The sequence below is a fragment of the Sylvia atricapilla genome, chromosome 16 (assembly GCF_009819655.1).
Source record: "Sylvia atricapilla isolate bSylAtr1 chromosome 16, bSylAtr1.pri, whole genome shotgun sequence".
NCBI lineage: Eukaryota > Metazoa > Chordata > Aves > Passeriformes > Sylviidae > Sylvia > Sylvia atricapilla.
Window position 1 is genome coordinate 7,302,388 of NC_089155.1, and position 19,874 is coordinate 7,322,261.

The 19,874-nt window shown below is 56.6% G+C and overlaps 1 protein-coding gene across 1 annotated transcript; it reads left to right on the plus strand.

Moving 5' to 3' along the window:
* The first annotated feature begins 7,950 nt into the window (after positions 1 to 7,950).
* Positions 7,951 to 13,564, plus strand: COMMD7 (COMM domain containing 7). The gene is made up of 9 exons (XM_066330717.1): positions 7,951 to 8,057; positions 9,309 to 9,362; positions 9,447 to 9,549; positions 11,095 to 11,151; positions 11,232 to 11,269; positions 11,831 to 11,921; positions 12,045 to 12,094; positions 12,584 to 12,632; positions 13,166 to 13,564. The coding sequence occupies exons 1-9, from the start codon at positions 7,974 to 7,976 to the stop codon at positions 13,240 to 13,242; spliced, it is 603 nt and encodes a 200-aa protein (XP_066186814.1). The 5' UTR covers positions 7,951 to 7,973; the 3' UTR covers positions 13,243 to 13,564.
* The last annotated feature ends 6,310 nt before the right edge of the window (positions 13,565 to 19,874 follow it).

The following is a 19,874-nucleotide window of genomic DNA, read 5'->3' on the forward strand; positions in this document are numbered from 1 at the left end:
AACAAGAGGATGTAAAGATGACAATGACACTTCGCTGTCCCAATGGCCACCCGTCAAAGCCCCTCGCAGCCCCAGAGGTGGGACTGGGATACCCGGCCTCGTTCGTCCTCAGCTGATTAAAAATTAGGAAACTGGAAACTGAGGCAGGAGACTACTAGAAAGGAGCTGCTCGGGGAAGCGCGCTCCAGTTACCCCCTCCTTGCCTTCTCCCGTTCCCAGGCGGTCGGCGCAGGACCACCTCTTGCCCCGGGACCACCACTCGCCCAGGGGTCCCCCCGCCGCTCCCCTCTCCCGGCTTCCTGGGACTTGTGCCCCACGCTGGGGCCACTCCGAAGAGTTCATTCCTCTTTCTCCGATGATCTCCTCGCCCCCCGGGCTCGGCAGGAGGCGGATGCCAGCACAGCCCTCCGGTCGATACCTGCTCCGGCCACCCCGTCCTTCCGGATCGGCCCCGGGGAGGCTTCGCGCCCGTGGCGCCGCCGGCAACCTCTTTTCCTGCCAACAGAGAGGGAAGATGCACTGTCAGATCCACGACCGAGAACCGAAAACAAAGGTGTTCGGCCCGGGGCAGCAGCGCCACCGCGTCCCGGTACCCGGCAGCTCCCCACGGTGCCCCCGGCCTGGAGGCGGCGCTGCCCGGGACGACCGAGCCGGGCAGGGGGACCCCGGCCCCCCCGAGGCACCGCCCGCCCCGCAGCCATCACTCGCCGGATCAGCCAGGGGACCTTCCGCCGCAGTCTCTGGCTCAGCCCCGGCCCGGCCCTGCGGGTCGCCGTGGGTCCCGCACCGGCCCCGCCGTGACAGTCCCGGGACGCGCCCCCGGGGCTCGCGGCGCCTCCGCGGGAAACTCTTAAAGAAGTTGCGACGGGGCCGCAGGGGTGGGCGGGACCAGAGGGACTTAAGAGACCATGCCCGAGGCTGCGGGAGCAGCGATCCCCCCAACACGCCCCAGAGCCGAGTGCCGGCAACAAGTGGCGGCGGGGCCCACCACCCCCTGTCCCCTCCCCGAGTCCCCGGGGCGAAGCCGTGAGTCCCCGGTTACCGGGCACCGGGGTCGCCAGACCGGCCGGGGCGCCCCCGCCGCCGCGCTCCGGTGCGCCCGGTGCCGCCTTCCCCTCCCGCCTCATTGTCCCCCGCCACCGCCGCGGACAACAAAGCCGCCCACGAGGATGTGCCACGGCTCGGGCTCAGACCCTCCGGTCCCCCCGGTCCAGCGCTCACCTGCGCCGCGGCGGGACGCGCCGTCCAGCGGGGCCGCACCGCCGCTCGCCGCTGCCCGCGCCCCGGCCGGCCCCCGACAGCCCCGCGCTCCGGTTACATGGCGCTTTAACCCTGCCCGTGCTGGGCAGCCCCTCCTCCTCCTCCTCCTCCTTCGCCGCCCCATGGCGGGGGAGGGGAGCGCGGGGCCCGCACCGCCACCGCACCCGCCAGGCCCCCCAAGCCCATCGGGCATTCCCCCAGGGCCCGCATCCCAGGGGCGCCACATCCTCCCCCTTCGTGATTCCACATCCCCCGGTGCCCCAGTGTGTCCCGTCCACTGCCTCACATCGCCTGGCACCACCGCCCAGCGCCCCACATCCCCCTTCCCTCAGCTCCCTGCATACCCTCCCCGGTGCTCTGCATCACCTCCGCTGAGCTCAGCATCCCTCTCCGGGGGCTCCACATTCCTCTGGTGTCTCACGCTCTCCCGAAGCTCCCCAACCCCTGGTACCCGCCGGCATCCTGGTATGGCCTCCACTGCCCTGCATCCCCCAGGGTCCATCATTTCTCCGGGGCTCGGCCCTTGGAGCCCCACGCAGCTCAATCCTCGAGGCAGAGGAGACTCCCTTGGCACCCCGGGGCCGGGCAGAGCCCTCGCCCACCGAGCCACCACTCTACCCCCCAGTTTCCAGCAGCACCGTGCCCCACACAGCCCCATGCAGCACAATCCCGTGCAGCAGACAAAGCCTCACAAGTTTTCCACTCAGTTTTTGTTTGGTCTTTCCCTCTCCCATCCGGAGGCAAGACACTTGCAGGGCTGTGCCGGGGCCAGGGACACGGCGCGCGCCGCTCCTGCCCCAGACAAAGCATCCGGAGTCCACGTGGGCTATAATCTTCCCTGCTCGCCTGTTATTACTCCTAGATTCAGCGGAAAAGTGCATAACAGTAAGAAAAGGAATATGATTATCCTGGTGTGAGAGAAATGAGCTTTCAAGGTCAAGAGGAAATCTTCGTTAGCCAAAGTGTCTGAAATCTGCAGGACCAGCCCCAGGCCTGTACGGCAGGTTCCCCCAAACCACTCCTTCATCCCTGCAGAACACAAGCATGAAAAAATTGGCAGCAAATGTAAAAAATGCTCTGCAAGCGAACAGGAGGAGCTAAGAAATCCACTCTGAATAAGCCCTTGGGGATACTAAACATCACCATTCAAACAAACATGCACCACATAAACCTAAAGCAAATTCACAGCTCGGGCAAGTAGATTAAAACAAACAAATAGATTTTACTCCCATTTGTTTTTCCAGGTTTAGGAAAGGGAAATGCTTTTGAGACCTGTGCTCATGAGAGTTTCCAGGGCACTGTGAGGGTGGAATCAACCCTTCCAACATCCACGGGTTCCTCTCCCTTTCTACAGAAACCTTCCTGCTGCTGTTGGCCTCGCTGACCTGCCATCAATCTCCCGCCAGCCGAAACGCCCTCTTTCCCTCTCTGTCCCTCAGTTATCATTTAATTCAGGAGAGCAAGGCTCTGCAAACTGCTTGTGGGAAAGGTCTGGTACCAGACAATGCAGCTCTGGCAGATGATGAGCCAAAGCCTGATCCTTTTCCTGTCTCTGCTACACACACCACAGAGACATGCTGAGTGTTTATTTCTTAACAACCAAGAGAATTTGTACATCATTTCACAGGAAACAAGGTATCTCTACAGAGGACTTTATATCCAGGCTCCTGTCACACATTCCAGGTACCTGCACCAGGCTCTCAGCAGCTCCTGTTGAGCCAGGGCTGGCATCAGCAGCCTCTGTCAGGAGAGTACCACAGCAGCTCCCTCATTGCTTCCCACCAGCCCTGTGGCTTTCCAGCACAGACGAGTGATGGGACATGGCTGTGTGGGCAAAGCTCCTCCACTCCAGAGCTGGAGCAGCTGCAAGGAGCAGGCAGCATGGCTCATGTGAGCAGGGAGGGAGAACTGTGAGGTCCCTCACCACCCCTGGGCATAAGCAGCATGTCCCTCACGCCATGCCACACACACATCCCTGCTCATGATGGAGGAACTCCCACTGGCAGCAAGGCTGGGCTGCCCAGCTTCTGCAAAAAGTCATTCTAGCAAGAACCATCCCCCATGTGGCTGTGCTCCTTTGGCTGGCTGGCATCTCAAATTCATGGAGCCAGTGATTGAGCAGCTGGAGCCATTCTCTGTCACACAGTCAGGACTGGCAACATCCACTCACACTGGAAGTGATTCCTCATTTTTCACATGCTTCCCAGCAACCATGCCAGCTCTTCTACACATAACTCCTCACTCCCAACCTGGAATCCTTCTCTTCACTGAAGGCTGCTCAGCCAGTGCCTTCTCTGAAGTGCACCTGGAGTATGGCACCAGGCCCATCTCCTCTCTGTCCACCCAGTTCTCCCACTACAGATTTCTTCCTAAAATTCTCTATTGTCTGTTTCCCTGGCCAGGCAAACCAATGCTACTCCCTGCCCAGAGTTCTGCTCTGGCTGCCACTACCTCCCATCTTCCGCTTTGTACCCAAGAGTTTGAGTTGGGACCCACTCCACCTATCACAGCAGCATTCCTGGAGATCCTCCACAAATAAAACAATTGAGCAAATACATGTCATTACCTACAGCTGTCAGCAGTGTAATCTTGTCACCTCCAGGTCTTGTGGGTCCCAGATTCCCACATCCCAGTAGTGGCTGGGCACTTGTTTAGTCTTCTTGCAGGCAGGGAGGAGCACCAGCACCATTAAATCACTCGGACAGTTGCAGGCTGGGGCTGAGAGCAGGAGGAACTTCTCTTTCCACCCAAGTCGGCGGCAATGCTCCTGCTGCGTTCAGGCTTTGGGGCTCCCTTGTCGATGCACACACAGCTCAGTAGCTCAGTGACTCTTTCCCAGCCCACAGTAATATCATTCCACTGCACAGCATTCTTCACGGCAAGACCACATCAGAGTGTGTCCCACAGGATGTCCCCTTCTCTTCCATGAGAATCTTCATGGTCTGAGCTCTCACCCCAGCCCTGTGCTGGCCGCCTGCCTCTCCACCAGCTCCACCAGTGCTGCTCCATCACAGCTCTCAGCAACCAGTCACTCCTCACCACAGCTCTCCAGAGCAGGTCTCCTGTTCCTGGCACCTCTCCTGAGTCCAGGAAGAGCTGTGCCACTCAGCAGGGCTCTGGCTGCTGGAAACAAGGTCTGTTCCCGTTATGGGAGAGCCTCATCCTGCTGCCACATGTGGGAATACAGCCCCAGCCTGCCTTACAGCTGGGCTAGCTTTTCCCATCTGGGGGGAATTGCTGTTTACACAGAGATAGGAAATGTTATCCCTCCTACAAGAAGTTTCTAGCCCTTCCTGTGGGCTGGCCAGGACCACATGATACAAACTTCTAATAAAAATAAGGTTAAAAATAAGTGTCATCCATGTAACCAGAACATCTAGAAAGTCTGCAGCTACCCGCCTGCAAACTTCAAACGCCAAGGCACACAAAGAAAAATCTTCAATGCCTCTCTAACAAAGCTGGCCACAAAATCCTCTTTTTCCTAGAAAACAGGATACGCCTGCTACAGCCTAATCTGAAGTGACGAGGCCTCCCCAAACCACCCTCCTAAGCACATATACTTTTATCGAGAGGAGCACTGCTCCCAGGGGGTGGCTGCCAGCAGAGCCCACTCCCTCCATGCCAGGTCCAGAGCTGCTCTTGCCTGCCCGGGTCAGGGATTATGGTCCCTGCTCAGGAGCAGAGGAGCCAGTGGAGAGAAGGAGGGTTTTGCCTGTGGCTGCAAGGCAGGAGTGTGCCAGAGCCCAGCAGTGGAGCTCCCACCTTTGCACAAAAGGCTGGCAGCCAGTTGCTCCTGGAGCAGTGTCTGCTTGGGACCAAAGGCTGAGCAGTGTGATGGAGAGAGGAAAAAGCAATAAACTACAGAGGAAACTGAAATCCTGATCTTAAAGATCTCATTTATCCAGGGGAACAGAACTAACTCCTCGGGATGTTTCAGCTGGGAAGTCAGGAGGAGTCACAGCATCCCTCAGACTGTGTGCAGAGATGTTCTCTTAGTGCTTCCAGCCCAAGGCAGACACTGCAGGTGGGCAGGACACCCAGAGATCGGGTGTGCTCTGACCAGCTGGGTGAAAGCCCCCTTGGCTTCTTCACACACTCTTGCCTTTTCCAGGCCTTTCTCAGGCTGGCAAATGCAGGCAATGTTCCCCACTTCAGCTGCAAGGTCTACCTGGGAGCAACTGCAAAGGGCTGGGAGAGCTTGGCATAGATACTGGCATCAGAGAACAGGATGGGGACACCCCAGGATTTGATTTCTTGGGAATGCATAATAAGGACCCTTCCCCGGGTAACACTCTGCAGGTACTGAGGAAGCTTTTCAAGTTTGACATGTGAAATGAAGCTGAAAAATGCATCTCAAGAAGGGCACATGGATCCTCTGCTCAGTTTGGAGAGCACCGTTTTCAGACTCTTCTCCTGTGCCTGTGTGTCCCCATTGCTTTTTTGCTGCTGTTTTTACTTTGGTATTTATGGTGAACAAGGGCACATACCTACGACTCGAAACTGCTGACCTTGGCCTGTCCTCAGCTCTGATGAGTCCATCAGCAACGCGTTCTGCATGAGAATGGCCTGGCAGGAGCACCCATGGGCTGAGGGCCGCCAGCACCCCTACGGCAGCCCTGGGGCTCTGCCCGGAGCACCATCCCCCGCCAGACACCCCCATAACTACGCTCATCACCCTGCAACCTTCTCTTTTATTCGAGTAAATCCTTCATGATTTGAGAACTAAGTTCCGGCAGCGCCGGGCTCATGGCACGGCGTGCCCGCTGCAGTCAGCTCATAGCCCAGGAGGAAGGACCACCGAATTTCCTGGTGACTGAACAGGATGTTGTGATCACGTACCTCGGCCGAGACTCTTCTTGGATCCTGCCACTCAACTTTCTTCAAGAATTTGGTTCGCTGCCCGAGTTGTTTAACAACGTTGGCGTCACCGTCCTGCCGTACCTCCGGCGTGCTCACACACGCGCGCACCCAGAGCGCCCGTAACTAGTTCCTAAAGCATCATCCTTGGAAGACACGGAGAAAGAAAGATCTGTCTCAGACTGCTCCTGCACGGCTGACCTCGGCTGCAAACCAGGCAGAAGGCTGACTCTTGCCTGGTTTCAAAGTTTTCGGACACAGAGTACAAGGGGAAATGTGGTGGCTGTGAAAATGTGCCATATTTAAGTGCAACTGCTAATTTACAGTTGGGGAAAAAATTGCATAGGGCTGTATGCAGCATTTTGAAGCCAGAGAGGAATTCTGTGTTCACACATACTGGTATCCAGTGCTACCCCCTGCATCCCATTCCCTGGAGGAGTTGTAGTTCAGATTAACTCATTTTTAGACGCAAGGATTTCCCATGGTTTAGACATGTTGACTTGGACAGTTCACCACAGAAACGAATACATTGTTCCAATACGAAAAATCTCAGCTTGTTTAAAGCTGCAATAAATATTTAGGATCAAATCCTGCAAGCACTTCCACATGCAATTTTTTCACCCCAGAAACTGAGGAGGTGCACAGTCCCACCTGGATCTACGAAACAGAAACTTTCCCAGCTGGTCTGGGAGATAGGAGAGGAAGAAAAGGAAGTTAGAAGCTATTTCCAGCCAGACAACCAGTAAATATCTCTTAACTCCCCCTCATTAGTGGTACTTAGCTGCTTATCTCCTTGTTTATAAACCACTGGTGGGATAGTTTCACAATGAAAGCACTATAAAATTTCCTATATTCTCATTTGCAATTGCAAGTGTCAGTAATAAACCAGAAGACTTGTGGGCTGTCGAGGTTTTACATTCCACAAAGGTTTTTACACACTGTCCTCTGGCCCGACAGACAGGGAGCATCTTCCCTGATAAAATGGATCAGACATGTTCACACTGATAGTGGAATCCTGGAGAGCTCCTGCTGAAGGGAAGCTGTGAAACAGCAATTTAGGGCAAGGGAGTCTTTCAGGATGGGATCAGTTCTATTGTCCTCTGCGGGAATAAATCAAGTTTCAATATTCTTGGACCAAGGCCTTCCTCCCAAGACCGAACAGAAACGAGACTGTGTAACAGGGCGTGAGAAGGCGATTCCTCTGCCTTCCTACAACACATCTTTGAGTCAAGGAGACCTCCTGCATACAGATTATGCCGAGAATCGAGCTGAAATCTCCCCATAAAACACTGACTCCATGAGCATCTGGGCACTTTCTGCCCATGAGCTGGCTCATCCCAGGGCTGCTGCTTCCTTGCCCAACATCTGTCCATTCCACGGAGCCCAGTCCTGGGATGTGGGCTGCTCGTCCCGGGGGCACCCCGAGTTGTGCAGTGAGCAGTGCCGGGAGCAGCAGTCGGAGACGGGGAAAGCACACCGAAGTTTCAGTTCCCGAGTGTAATTTTCGGGGAAAGAAAAAAAAAACAAAACCAAAAAAAAACAACCAAAAAAGCCAAACCGAACAAAAAAAAATCCAAACAAGCATTATTCACCTTCTAAACCACGTTTTTAAACAATGTTTTTTGGATTTTTTTTCAAGGTTTTTGTGCAGTAAAAAAATCTTAACAGTACTCAGCTGCCAGCCGACTCTCCAGCGCCCGGCTCCACCGACCCCCGGTCCCGTTGCGGGGGTCCAGGGCCAGCCGGGGCGCTGCCCGGTCCGGACCGAGCCCCGGGAGCGCGGCGGTGCGGAAAGTGCGGCCGCCAATGCTCAGGCTGAGGCGGCGGGGCCGGGGCCGGGCGGAGCCGCCGCCGCCATGGGGCTGCTCAACTTCACCCGCGACCCGGTGCCGGAGGCGGTGAGCGGCGACATGCACAACCTCAACCAGCTGAGCGCCCAGGTGCGCGCCGGGGACGGGCACGGGCGGGTTTGGCGGCGGGGACAGCCCCGGGCACGGAAGCGGCGGGGCGGCGGCGGCCGGGCGGGGCGGGCCGGCACCGAGAGCTGGAGCCGGCAGCGCAGCCCCGGAGCGCTGTGTGCTGGACCCACCGGTCCCCAGGTCCATGTGCCCGGGTCCCTGCTGGGCACGGTGCCCCAGGCAGGGCGGGCAGCGTGGCGCCGTGCCCGCCGATCCAGCCCCCATCCAGCCGGGCGAGCCCTGCGCACGCCGGTGCTGTTTGATGGATGCGTATAAAATCACGGGATCCCAGAGCAGTTTCGGCTGGAAGGGAACTCAAACACCGTCTAGTTCCTTCCAGCTGCCTGCCATGGGCAGGGACACTGGTGGAGCTCCTGGTGGAGGGCTCAGGTCGTGCCTGGTGGGCAGTGGGTGTCCTGTCGAGCACTGGGGTTTGTGGTGGGACCACACAGTGTTCGGGTTGTGATTCCTACCCCAGATTTCCACCCTGCGCTTCCTGCTTCGAGCTGAACGGGCCTGGTCATTGGTACCATCTGTCTCCAGGTCACTGACACACCAGGTGTGCAGCCTGGGCTGAAGTTAGTAGAAATACTGAGGCTTTTCCAGCCCAGCTTGCCAGGACTGAGGGTGTCAGCCTGGTAACAGCCCAGCCCAGTGCCATCTGTTACATGGCCAAGGTCGAGGGCAGGGCAGGACCTGCAGCCACAGAGCAGCCAGTACCACTTTTGGCCATACCCAGCGCTGGTTCTGCTGCCAGCAGAGGAGGGTGCTGGTAGTGCCCTGCCTCTCCATCCGTGCCTGCCAGCTGCACACCCAGAATGCTGAAAGCAGCAACTAGACCCTTAACCAGTTATCTTCCTTTCCCGAGTTAGTCTGGTTACCCCATGAGGTTTGAGAAACATGGGACTGGATGTTCACAGCTTCTTCCACTCGAAGCTTCTGGATTGCACAAGATAGAACAGCAGCTTCCGATTAGCCACAAGTCACAAAAGCCCTGTGCAGTGCCAGCTACCAGCTGCACAGACCCCTTGAGGGGCTCTGAAAAGCATCCTGAGCAAATCCCGTCCACAAGCATCGCACAATGCCAAGGACAGGGCACCAGCACAGCTCTGGGACCAGTGTGTTGGTGGTGGATGGAGCTGGGTCAGGGGGGTACATCGCCACCTCGCCGTGGTGCTGATGGGGTGGTGAGGTGCTGATGTCCGAGTCTAACACTGTCCTGTTTCTTCACAGCAATTCTCAGCGCTGACTGAAGTGCTTTTCCGCTTTCTGACAGAGCCCAAGGAGGTAAGGCAGAACTGGAGAGATGCATGAGTGCAGCTCTGGTCAGAAACAGAGCAAAGATTTCTCACTGCTCATTCTCTTGAGCAGGTAGAAAGATTTCTGACTCAGCTCTCAGACTTTGCCACCATGAATAAAATCAGCTTGGGCCCCCTGAAAAACATTGTCAAAAGTATTCTTCTGGTACCCAACGGTAAGTGATGTATTTGCATATGCTGCCCTGAGGCCAAACCGTCCCAGCCATTCCCGCAGGGCTTTGGTTTGCACAATAAGTGTTAATGGTAGCTAATACAGTGCTTAGCACTTAAGAATCAAAATTTCCTCTGTTTGGTGACCCTTTGTATTCTTTATACCCTGCCTGCATGCACATTTCATGGGCTCAAGTAAACTCCCTTAAATATCTGTGCATTAAGTGCAGCACTGTGACAGTGCTTGCTTTAAGCAGTACCTGTAAATCCCTTTTGCCAGACCAGGGCAGCCTCGTGTTGGCACCGAGTCTCTGCAGGAACTTCCACCCAGATGACCCAGCGCTGTAATTCCTCCAAGGACAAGCGCTGTTGGAGACAAATAAGACAGTGTGCACAGTTTGGAGCAGGCCTGCTGCAGTTCTAGGCCATGTGAAGGAGAAGCTGACCTTGCAGTCTTGTTCTGGAGGAACACTTCACGTGTCCAGCTCTTTCTCCTTCATAAACAGTGACGAAGAGGTTCGGGGGGATTCCACTGGAATACCCCAGACTCCAGCACTTTATAGGATTACTGTGATGTTGTGGCTGCCGTTTTGACACGATAATGCATCAAACACTCCACGGTACATTCATCCCATTGATCCTTGCTGTTATTAATAGTCCCTTGCTATTACTCCTCAGCCCTGGGTTCCCTTAGCTTCCTTCACAGCCCTGATGCTGAGCACAACTGTTTTCTGAATTTGTTTTAAACTTGTTCTACTGCTCTAAGCCACTTTTTCTATCCAGGAGTAGCAATAATTTTCTTTCCCGCAACCGTCTTGTGGGGATTTAATGCAGAATTCGGATTTTTTTTTCCCATCCTGATTCAGGCCTTGGTGCCCTCATCTTGTCGTTCCCGTGTGTGCGCGCTCTGGCTTCAATCCCGTTGTAACTTTTCCTCAGCTCTGGGATGCCACGGACGATATCAGAACAGATCACAGCAGATAACTTTGCCTCTGTGCTACACAGCCGGAAGGCCACGTGGGGCTGGCAGTCTCCTTGAATTTATGAGATTCCTGCTCTTGGCTTCAGAGAGCAGAATCCTTGTAAAGGTCCCTGTGCTGCCGGGGCCCCAGAACAAAGGGGGAAGGCGCAGCGGGGGAAAGTGTTATATGCACACGTTCACACCCATCATCCCAAACACAGCAGGTAGGTCAAATTAGCAGCCCGCCAGCCTTAACAGTTCTCCTTTAACAAGCAAAGCGGCTACAGGAGAGAAAGCAGCAGCTTCAAAACATAACCGCGGCCGCTGTTCCCATGGATACCTGCAATGGGATCTCGCCCTCTCCCTGGCGCTCCCGGAGCCCGGACTTTTAAAGCACCGGGCATCTGCAGAGATACCGGCAGGCACGACTGGGTTTCCCATCTCCGAGGAGCTGCGGTTTGCTTCAGAGCACAGCTCAGGAACAGAGGCTTTCCATCGCCGGGTCCCATCCCTGCCTTTATTCGACTCAGTAAAAATTGGTTTGACTCATTAAAAAATGATCTTTTTCTTCTTTGTGGTGTTTGTTCAGGTGCCCTGAAGAGGAATTTGTCTTCTGAACAAGTCAGAGCAGATTTTATTGCTCTAGGTAGGTCACATGATTTCCCCTAAATAAAAGATAATTAATATTTATCACGTACAGTAATCTCATATGGTTTCTCCCCACAGGCCTCAGTGAAGAGAAAGCCAGTTATTTCGCAGAACAGGTATTCGTATATTTTTGCTTGTTTCTAAGCTAACAAAAATGTCAATTCTATGAGCAGGAACTCATAAAACCCCACTGTGCTCCTGAGACGTGTCGGCACTTTGGGTATTTTCTTCAAAACCAGCTCAGCATTTTGAACTGAAGATCCTCAGAGAACTAATAAGGAACAGTTTGTCTGATGATACCTCTGGTTTGCCAGGGCCTCTCCCCCATCAGTGTCACAGCTCCTGCACTGCTGTGTGGCTTTCATGTGATGTTTTTGTGCTTCCCATGCTTTGAGCCCTGAGGTCATGCAGTTACATGAACACATGGCTTTTTGCACAGATATTGTTACACTGACCCAGTGCTAAAACAAAACCAGCGAGTTTCATTTACAGAAGTGACAGGGCAGATGGAAATCCTAGCAGCACTCAAACACCTCTGAAAGCCCTCCTGACCACATTAGTTTTCTCTTTACTCTGGGCTTCTGCAATCCTCTGCCTTCATTCTGACTCTTGTTGAAGTTCAGGTACAAACAGAGGCCTCTCTGAATTAACTGCTCATGTGTCTTTTGCTCTTGTAGTGGAAGGTGAATTCCCCCACCCTAACACGCCTGGCTGTGGGTCAGACACTGATGATTAACCAGCTGATAGATATGGAGTGGAAGTTTGGAGGTAATAGAGCTACAGCATAAAGTGGAGGGGTTGGGAAACCCAGCAGCAGCTCTTAGCTAAATAACGTTTTATTTCACTGCTTAACTAACAGATTATCTGCCTTCTCTTCTTTCTGACTCACAGTGACTGCTGGGAGCAGTGAGCTGGAAAAAGTGGGAAGTATCTTCTTACAGGTAAATCTCCCACATCACAGAGTTCAGCTTGTAGGGCAGCTGAGGAACAAGCTCCAGCCAGGCATGTGGGAAGCACTGGCTGGGAGGGGAAGGAGAGGGAAGCTGGGTCTCGTAGGAACGGGCTCTGTGACTGCATCTTCAGTCTCCAAGTGCTGCTGCCAGCAGAGAGCAGACACGCTGCTGTTTGTTTCTCTGAAGACATGAGGTATCACAGGAACGTGGCCCATTCCAAAAAGCTGTTCAAAAAGCTCAGTGCAACTGGGTCAACCATCTTGGGGAGGGAGGGAAAGTGGGATCAAGGACTTCCAGAGATCTTCCCAATGCCCAGGGTATCTGTTCCTACAGTGACACTTCTTGAAAAGTGCACTTGCTGCATAAGCTTGACTTGTGCAGCAGTCAAACTCACAGCAGACTCCTGCTCTGCTGTCCTCTCTAGTGTTCAGAAACAGTTCTCTGAACTAAAATACTTCTGCTTTTCCTTTCCCCAAGTTGAAGCTGGTGATTAAAAAGGGAAGCCAATTGGAAAACGTGTATGTTGGTGAGTTAACAGTTCTGGACAAGAGGGAAGGACGGGAAAGCTCCAATTTGAGGCTTGGGGTGTTGCTGTGGGTGGGGGGAGTCTGGGGGCAGAACCAGGGTAGGGTCACTGCAAGAGCATCACTGTGGTTACTTCTGCCTCAGCCTCTCCGTCGCTGTGGCTGCTCCTGCCCCAGCCTCTCCCTGCCACAGGCACTCCAAAACTGTTTAGGAGCACGGACTTTTGGGCATCTTCAAATCTGTGCCTCAGTAAACACAGAGCAGTGCAGAGCAGCAGGGCAGAGGAGGAAAATAAATGATTCCCAAGTTTGGAATGCTGTTGGGAGATCCCACCCTGGGGGGAGATCCCAGCCTGGCCCCTCTGACAGCCTGGCTGGCATAAGGAACCAGCTGCTGGGAATCATAGTGGCTAATCCTGCCCAGCTTAGGTGAACATGAGTTGCTCCGTGGTAGCACCAGAACAGCTTTGCCAATGTTGGAAGTGTAACCTGAAATCTAAGACTTGATGCCTTTTTTTTCTTTTTTTTTCTGCAGAGTTAACTTTGCCCCAGTTCTACAGTTTTCTGCATGAAATGGAACGGGTCAAAACCAGCCTGGAAAGCTTCAGCTGAAACTGCACAGACCTGAACTGACATCTGTCCGGGATGTTTAATTCCTCCTCATGGGTCTGCAGATCTGCTCTTTCCCAGCTGACTCTTCACACCCTGATAAGAGAAGACAAGCTGTGCAGTGAGCAGTGGTGTCATGGCCCAGCAGGACCCATCAATCCTTTAGAACCTGAAACTTGGGCTAAGTTTCAGTTTTTTCAAAGCACCTACAAGTCCACTCATCTCTCTTTCTTTTACTATACTATTATGAGAAGCTGTGGTCAGAAGTAATGTGGATAACTTTACTAAAATAGCAGAGAAATAAACCCATTCCCATCCTGCTCCATTTGTATCAGAATCTTATTTTGTGAGAAAAAGAAAAACAGGAGCAAAGAATCATTTTGGGACATGGTAGAATTAGCAGAAAGGATGAGGAAATCAAGGAGAGCATCTAATGTGGGGAATCACTTAGTGCTCTCTTCAAGCCTCTCCCTTCTCTTGTATTAAGAAACATGTTGATTAGCTTCTTCCCAATTGTGCCTCATTATGGAAAAGTATCTCAGTGGTAGGTGATTTTAAATCTTAAGCAACCAAACAGCTGCCTCTGTGCACAGGGGGCGGACATCTTGGGGGGTGATGAGATAAATCTCATCTGGATGTGCTGCTCTTTAATCTGCAGCCTGTGAGACATGGCACAGTCAGACCCAGCCCGATTCCCAGTGGACATATGTCCAAACCCCATGAAGTGCCATTAGCTCGACTCTTCAGTTGTCTGAGGGTGGGAAGGAGCTCTTCATCAGGAAGCAGAGGGGTGCTCCAACCCACCTGGGGCAGTGGGCAATGTTACAGTCACTGAGGTTCCTCTCATGTCCTGACTGTTGTCCAGCAGCCTGAGCTGGCTGAAGCCTCTCCCACAGCACAGGGATGAAGGAAGCTCCTCTTACAGGGCGTGTCCCAAAGTATCTCTGTGTCCCTGGCATACTCAGCAGTTCCAGTGAAGGGAATAAACGGCATTACCAGGGAATATCCCAGTAAAATACTCTGTTTCCTCCATCTGAAGGGATGCACTGTCCCATGGCATCCTGCCAGGGTGCTGTGGAGATCCCTGCAGCAGCAGTTTCCAGTTAAACCCATCCCAAACAGATAATTTCTGTGAGAAAAGCATCACAAAGCTCCCTGCAAGTCACAGCTTCAGCAAACCCAGCACTGAGTGTCCCTGCACTGCATTTCCTGTGGTGCTGCAGGAGCGACTGGGCACAACAGCGGGCACAGGCTGAGCCAAGGATTTGGGAACTGGGGAATCCTGCTGGCAAACCCGGGAATGGATTTATTTATTTTCCCACATATCAGGTCAGTCACAAGCATTTCAAGCTTCATCACATGATTACTGTAAAAATGAAAAAACAAACAAACAAACAAAAAAACACACCAAAATCCTCTGAAATCATATTCTACAGAATATTCTGTCTCCTTTTGGGTGGCAGGAAAAGCTATTTCAGGGAAGAAGCAGCAGTCCAAATGGCTGCTGCTTTCTCAAGACAAAAGCAATTTTTCTTTTTTTTTTTTTTTCTGTACGTTTTCTGCTGCCTGCTCTCATTATTTCTCCTCACCCTCCCAGTGCCAGGGCGGCACCACTCGGCCCTCTCCGGTTAGGCCGGGAGATGACCACGGCGCTGCGGAGAAGATGCCGGGCTGGGTTGTGGGTCAGGAATCCGCCGTCCCCCGCGGCTCCTCCTCCTGCCCGCTCGGGATTAAGCCGCTCGGGGCTGACGCACGCCGAGCCCGCTGACCCCGAGAGCAGGGGTCACCTCCGCGCTCCCCACGGGCAGCTCTGATGGGGCGGCGTTTGCTCCGCGGCGTGACCTCGCTGCCGCCACCGGCGCTGCCGGGGACCCGCCAGCGCCCTTTCATCCCGGCTGTGCATGAGCCGAGCTGGCAGCGCCCTGGGGAAGGGGTGCGGGGGGCAGCCGGGCACACGGTGATGCCAACCATGAGGGAACGGGGTCACCCTCCCGGCGGGGCCGGCCAGGAGCAAGGACGGCGCTCAGGGAGGTGGCAGCCGTGCCCCACTCATGGCGGGCGCAGAGGGTGAGGAGCGATGCCCAGAGCCCTGCGCCGGGACCGGGCCGGCGGCGGGCACAGCTGGCACAGCTGGCACAGGCACAAGCAGGGAGAGACCGGCGGCGGGGCCCGTTGTGCCCGTGTTTCCGGGCGGCCCCGCCGTGCTCGTGTGCGCGGCCCCTTCCGCCCGCCCGTCAAGCCCAGCCAGCCGAGAGCTAATCTCGGCGGGACAGCGGGCGCGGGGGAAACGGGGGCCTCTCAGCAGCCGGGGTGCAGCTAACCGTACTCCCGCAGCGGTTTGCCTCCCCAAGGCCTTTCCCAGCCCATTTCCTCCGGGGCGGCCGTGCCACAGCCCTCCCACGCCTGTCCCCGCTGCCTGGGGACACGTGGGCGCTCCCGGCGGCGGCGGGGCAGGGGCAGCTCGGCCACGCCGAAGGCACACAGAGTCACCTCCCTGCGTGCTCGGATGTTGGTGCAGCCCCTCTCGCAGCGCTGCGGGCTCTCCGCTGCCTCGGGCCACCTCGGCACAGCCCGGGCTGCCAGGCAGTGTCTCCTGAGCGCGGGGGAGATGGCAGAGTGGCCCCAGCAGCCAGGCTGCAGTGGGGATCCTGTGCTCCCAGGCATCCTCCTGCTCATCCCCGCCAGCTCCAGCAGCCCAGCAGAGAACAGGGGCTGCATTCTGGGGTCTGTCAGTTCCCAGCGTGGATTCAATGCTGTTGTGATTCTCAGCCATGGCAGATGCTAATGACCAAGGGAACGGGGATGTTTTCAAATGAAGCATCTTCTCCCTACTGGAAATGCCAATGCTGCTGCTCCCTTCATGTGAGAAGGAATCCCACAAACCCTGAGAACAAATGCTTCTGCTCAGAGGGAGCAGAGCAGATGTGGACTCCCATCATGCCTGTGAGCCCATGGGCAGGCAGGGAAGGAAGGAATTTGGGGTCCTCACTGCCAGCTCTGCCTGACCTTGAGCAGGTAGTGTGGGAACTGACAGAGCTCCTCTGGGACATCCTGGTTTCCTCACACCTCGCCAGGAGCCACTCCATGCCGAGGACTTTCAGCTTGGTGTGAATGCCTGTACCAACTTTCCCTTTTGCAAAATAGAGCGACAAATCTCAGGGCTGGCCAACAGCTGGGAGGGAGCCGTGGCAGGTGAGACAAGCCAGGGAGCAGAAAGGGCAAGTGAGGAGCCCCAAGGCAGCTGGAGCTCAGCCTAGCGCTGAAGACAATCCTGCCCTTCCTCACCCCATGCCATCCTCCTCCCCATTTCCTACAGGTTTTGGCGTGATGCAGCACCCAGGAAAAAACACCAGCTGTGAACTGCAGCTCCCCAAATTATTCTGTGTGCCTGGTAACAGCAGCCCTGAGCACGCTGGAGGGCCCCAGGGCAGCAGCACCACCCTGCTGTGCCAGATGAATTCTTGGGGACAGGGACTCTCAGGGGCTGCGTGGGGCTCCCTGGGATTGCCATGGCACTTGCTGGCAGGCAAGGGTGACACTCGGTACAGCACCATGCTGCAGCTGAGGACACACTCCCAGGAACGAGCCCTCAGCCTGCCTTGGGACAGGATTCTACACCCACTGTGCTTGGAACAGGGGGAAGACGTCCCACCCTGCCTGCTAAACCGAGCTGCTGCCTCCCGCTCTTTCAGGAGGTGGGGGAAGAGACTGGTGGTGTCCAAGGCAGTGGAAATATTCCTAGCATGTCGTCTGCTCCTAAGCCTTGCCATCTCTCTAGGCAGTTCTTTGTCCGAGCACACTGGGAACAATTGGGGTTGCTCAGCCAGACCGCAGGCTGTCGATCAGCAGAGGGAATGAATGCTCCAGCATACGGAACCCATCTTCTCCCACAGCAAGGGGAGGTGGCCACCAGAAACCAGCCTGTGGCACAACAGCACAGGCAGAAACAATGCCCGGGCACCCATGCCAGTGCCAGCCCCGGGAAGGGGGTGAGTGCCCCCCAGCCCATCCAAGGAACAACCCAATGGGAGGGAGTGGCTGGGCATCCCCAGGCCCCATGTGGGGCTGGCTGGGGGTGGCATGGTTGGCACAGCCATGGTGACAAGGTCCCTGTGTGATCCTGCACTGCAGGTGGCTGAGGAGGAAGAGCTGAGTCTTGGGGGACAGAAAGGAGCCCCCAAGCTGTGGGATCCCGGCTTGGCCAGCCCCTCTCAGCACCCAATGCTTTTGGGGTGTCCTATCCAGTGCTGATGGTATTTACTCCCTTGCAGCTTCACAAAGCATGCCAGGCCCTGTGGTGACAAATCCATCCTGTCCCCAAGAGTCTGATACAGCTTCTCCTCTCCATGGCACCCTGAGCAGCCACGGGCTGGTGCTTGCGGGGGGAGCACCCACCAGCCCCCCGCTGAGGCAGCTCAGCCCATTTCCCAGCACTCAGCTCCAGTTTATAGGGCTGCTCTGTCCCAGGGGCATCGCTGCCACCGCTAACGAGGTTAGCCCAGACCAGGCACCGACAGAGAGGGAAAGCAGGGTTAACCCTTGTGCCACTGACACATCCCACAGCGCAGGGGAACAGCTTTGCTTGGAAAAGAGCTCTTAACAAACCCAGGTGGTGATGGGCAGCTGTGAAACACCAAGTGAGGATTCCCATGCCGTTCCCTTGCCAGCCCCGGCACCGCAGCATCCCTCCTCTCGGACCAGCCCCTTATCCATGGAGCAGCCCCATATCCGTGACAGCAGCACCAAGCCCTGAGGCTACACCTTGCAGCCGGTGCCCATGGCAGCAACACAGAAAGGACGGTGCATGTCCCCATCATGTCCCCACCCCTCCGCTTTGTTTCACATCTACTGCTGGGGTGTGGATAAGGAGGTGGATGCAGCCGGGCTGCAGGCAGGAGACGCTGGGTGGCCGAGGTCATTGCTGCCCACAGGGACACAGCACTGCTCGCATTCCTGCGGGGAAATGTGAAGGCTGCAAGCAAGGTCAAGGGCCCTTCTCTTGCTGGGACTCGGCGTCACGCCAGCAGCCGGGTGGCCCTACCCGCCGTCCCGCGGGACTGGGGACTGTCCCTGCACCCTCACCCCACTGCCCCTTATCTGCAGGGCTGGCTGGGACGCGGGTGGGTGCCGGCAACACTCCCCAGGGGCCACCAAAACGGGCAGCCTGGCTCATTAGCCCCCGCGGGGCGGGGATTGGGGTGGGATCCGCAGGCAGGGCCCCTCCGTTTCCACCCCCGCCGCTGAGACCCGACAAACTCACGGCGCTGCCGGGCGGTGCCCCCGCCCCGCCCCTGTTGCGGTGCGCGGTGCGGGGCAGCAGAGGGCGCCAGAGCACCGCGCAGGGCCCCGCGCTCCCCCCGCGCTCCCCGCACCCACCCGGTCCCACCCTCCGGACACCCCCATCGCTCCCTGCACCCACCCGGTCCCACCCTCCGGACACCCCCATCGCTCCCCGCACCCACCCGGTTCCACCCTCCGGACACCCCCATCGCTCCCCGCACCCACCCGGTTCCACCCTCCGGACACCCCCATCGCTCCCTGCACCCACCCGGTTCCACCCTCCGGATACCCCCATCCCTCCCCGCACCTTCCCCATTCCACCCTCCGGACACCCCCATCGCTCCCCGCACCCTCCCGGTTCCACCCTCCGGACACCCCCATCGCTCCCCGCACCCTCCCGGTTCCACCCTCCGGACACCCCGCCCCGCGCCCTCCATTCTCCGGGCTTCGCTCCCGCATCCACCGCTCTCGTCCCCCGCCCTCTCTCCCCGGGGCATCCTGCCCGCCCTCCTCCAGGATATCTCCCTGCATCCTCAATCCCCGGGCATCCCTCCCTCCCTCCCCCGTCCTCTTTCCTCGACGCATTCCTCCCCCTCATCCCTTCCTCAGCCCCAATCCGCCTCCTGGCCCCACGGACCCTCCCTCCCCACACCCGGCAGACAGCCCCCCGACCTCGACCCCTCCTCCCGCCGCTAGCAACACCATCTCCCCCGCAGTTCCCACAAGCGCTTTCCCAGCCGGGAGCCCCGAAGCCACACTTTTCCTCGCCCACCCCAAAGCCGGGCGTCACCCCCAGATACCGCCCGGCTGGACCATCCCACCCCAGCCCCCTCTGGACTGCCCCTGCAGCAGCCGCAGCCCACCCATCGCCTCCGGCAGAGCCCCCCAGGCTGGCTCAGCTCCGGGCTGGGGACAAGAGCCCCCGGGTTTATTCAAAAGCAATGAAACTGAATCCAAGTGTCCCTGTTCCGTTCTGTCACCCGCGGCTGGTACTGGAGTGAGCTCCCGTCCCGCCCCGCACGCCGTGTGCTGTGCAGGGTCAGGCAGTTCTTCAGTCGGGCTGGCTTTGATAAGAGCAGATTAAAAATAATCATAACAATAACGAGGAGACCCGTCACCTCTCTGGGGGGCACCTCACGGCGCCTGCTCCCAGCCAGGCAGGCTGGGACTTTCAGCAGGGACATTCCACTACCGAGGAATTAGCTGTATTTATGCATTTGTCGATGTTAGCCCACCTCCCGGTCCCCCCACACACCCCGGGGGATGCCGCAGGGTGCCCGTCCCACTGCAGGTGGCCTCAGCAGAGCCAGGTTCCAGGGAGGCGGCAGCAGCACGGGATGCTGGAGTCTCTGGAG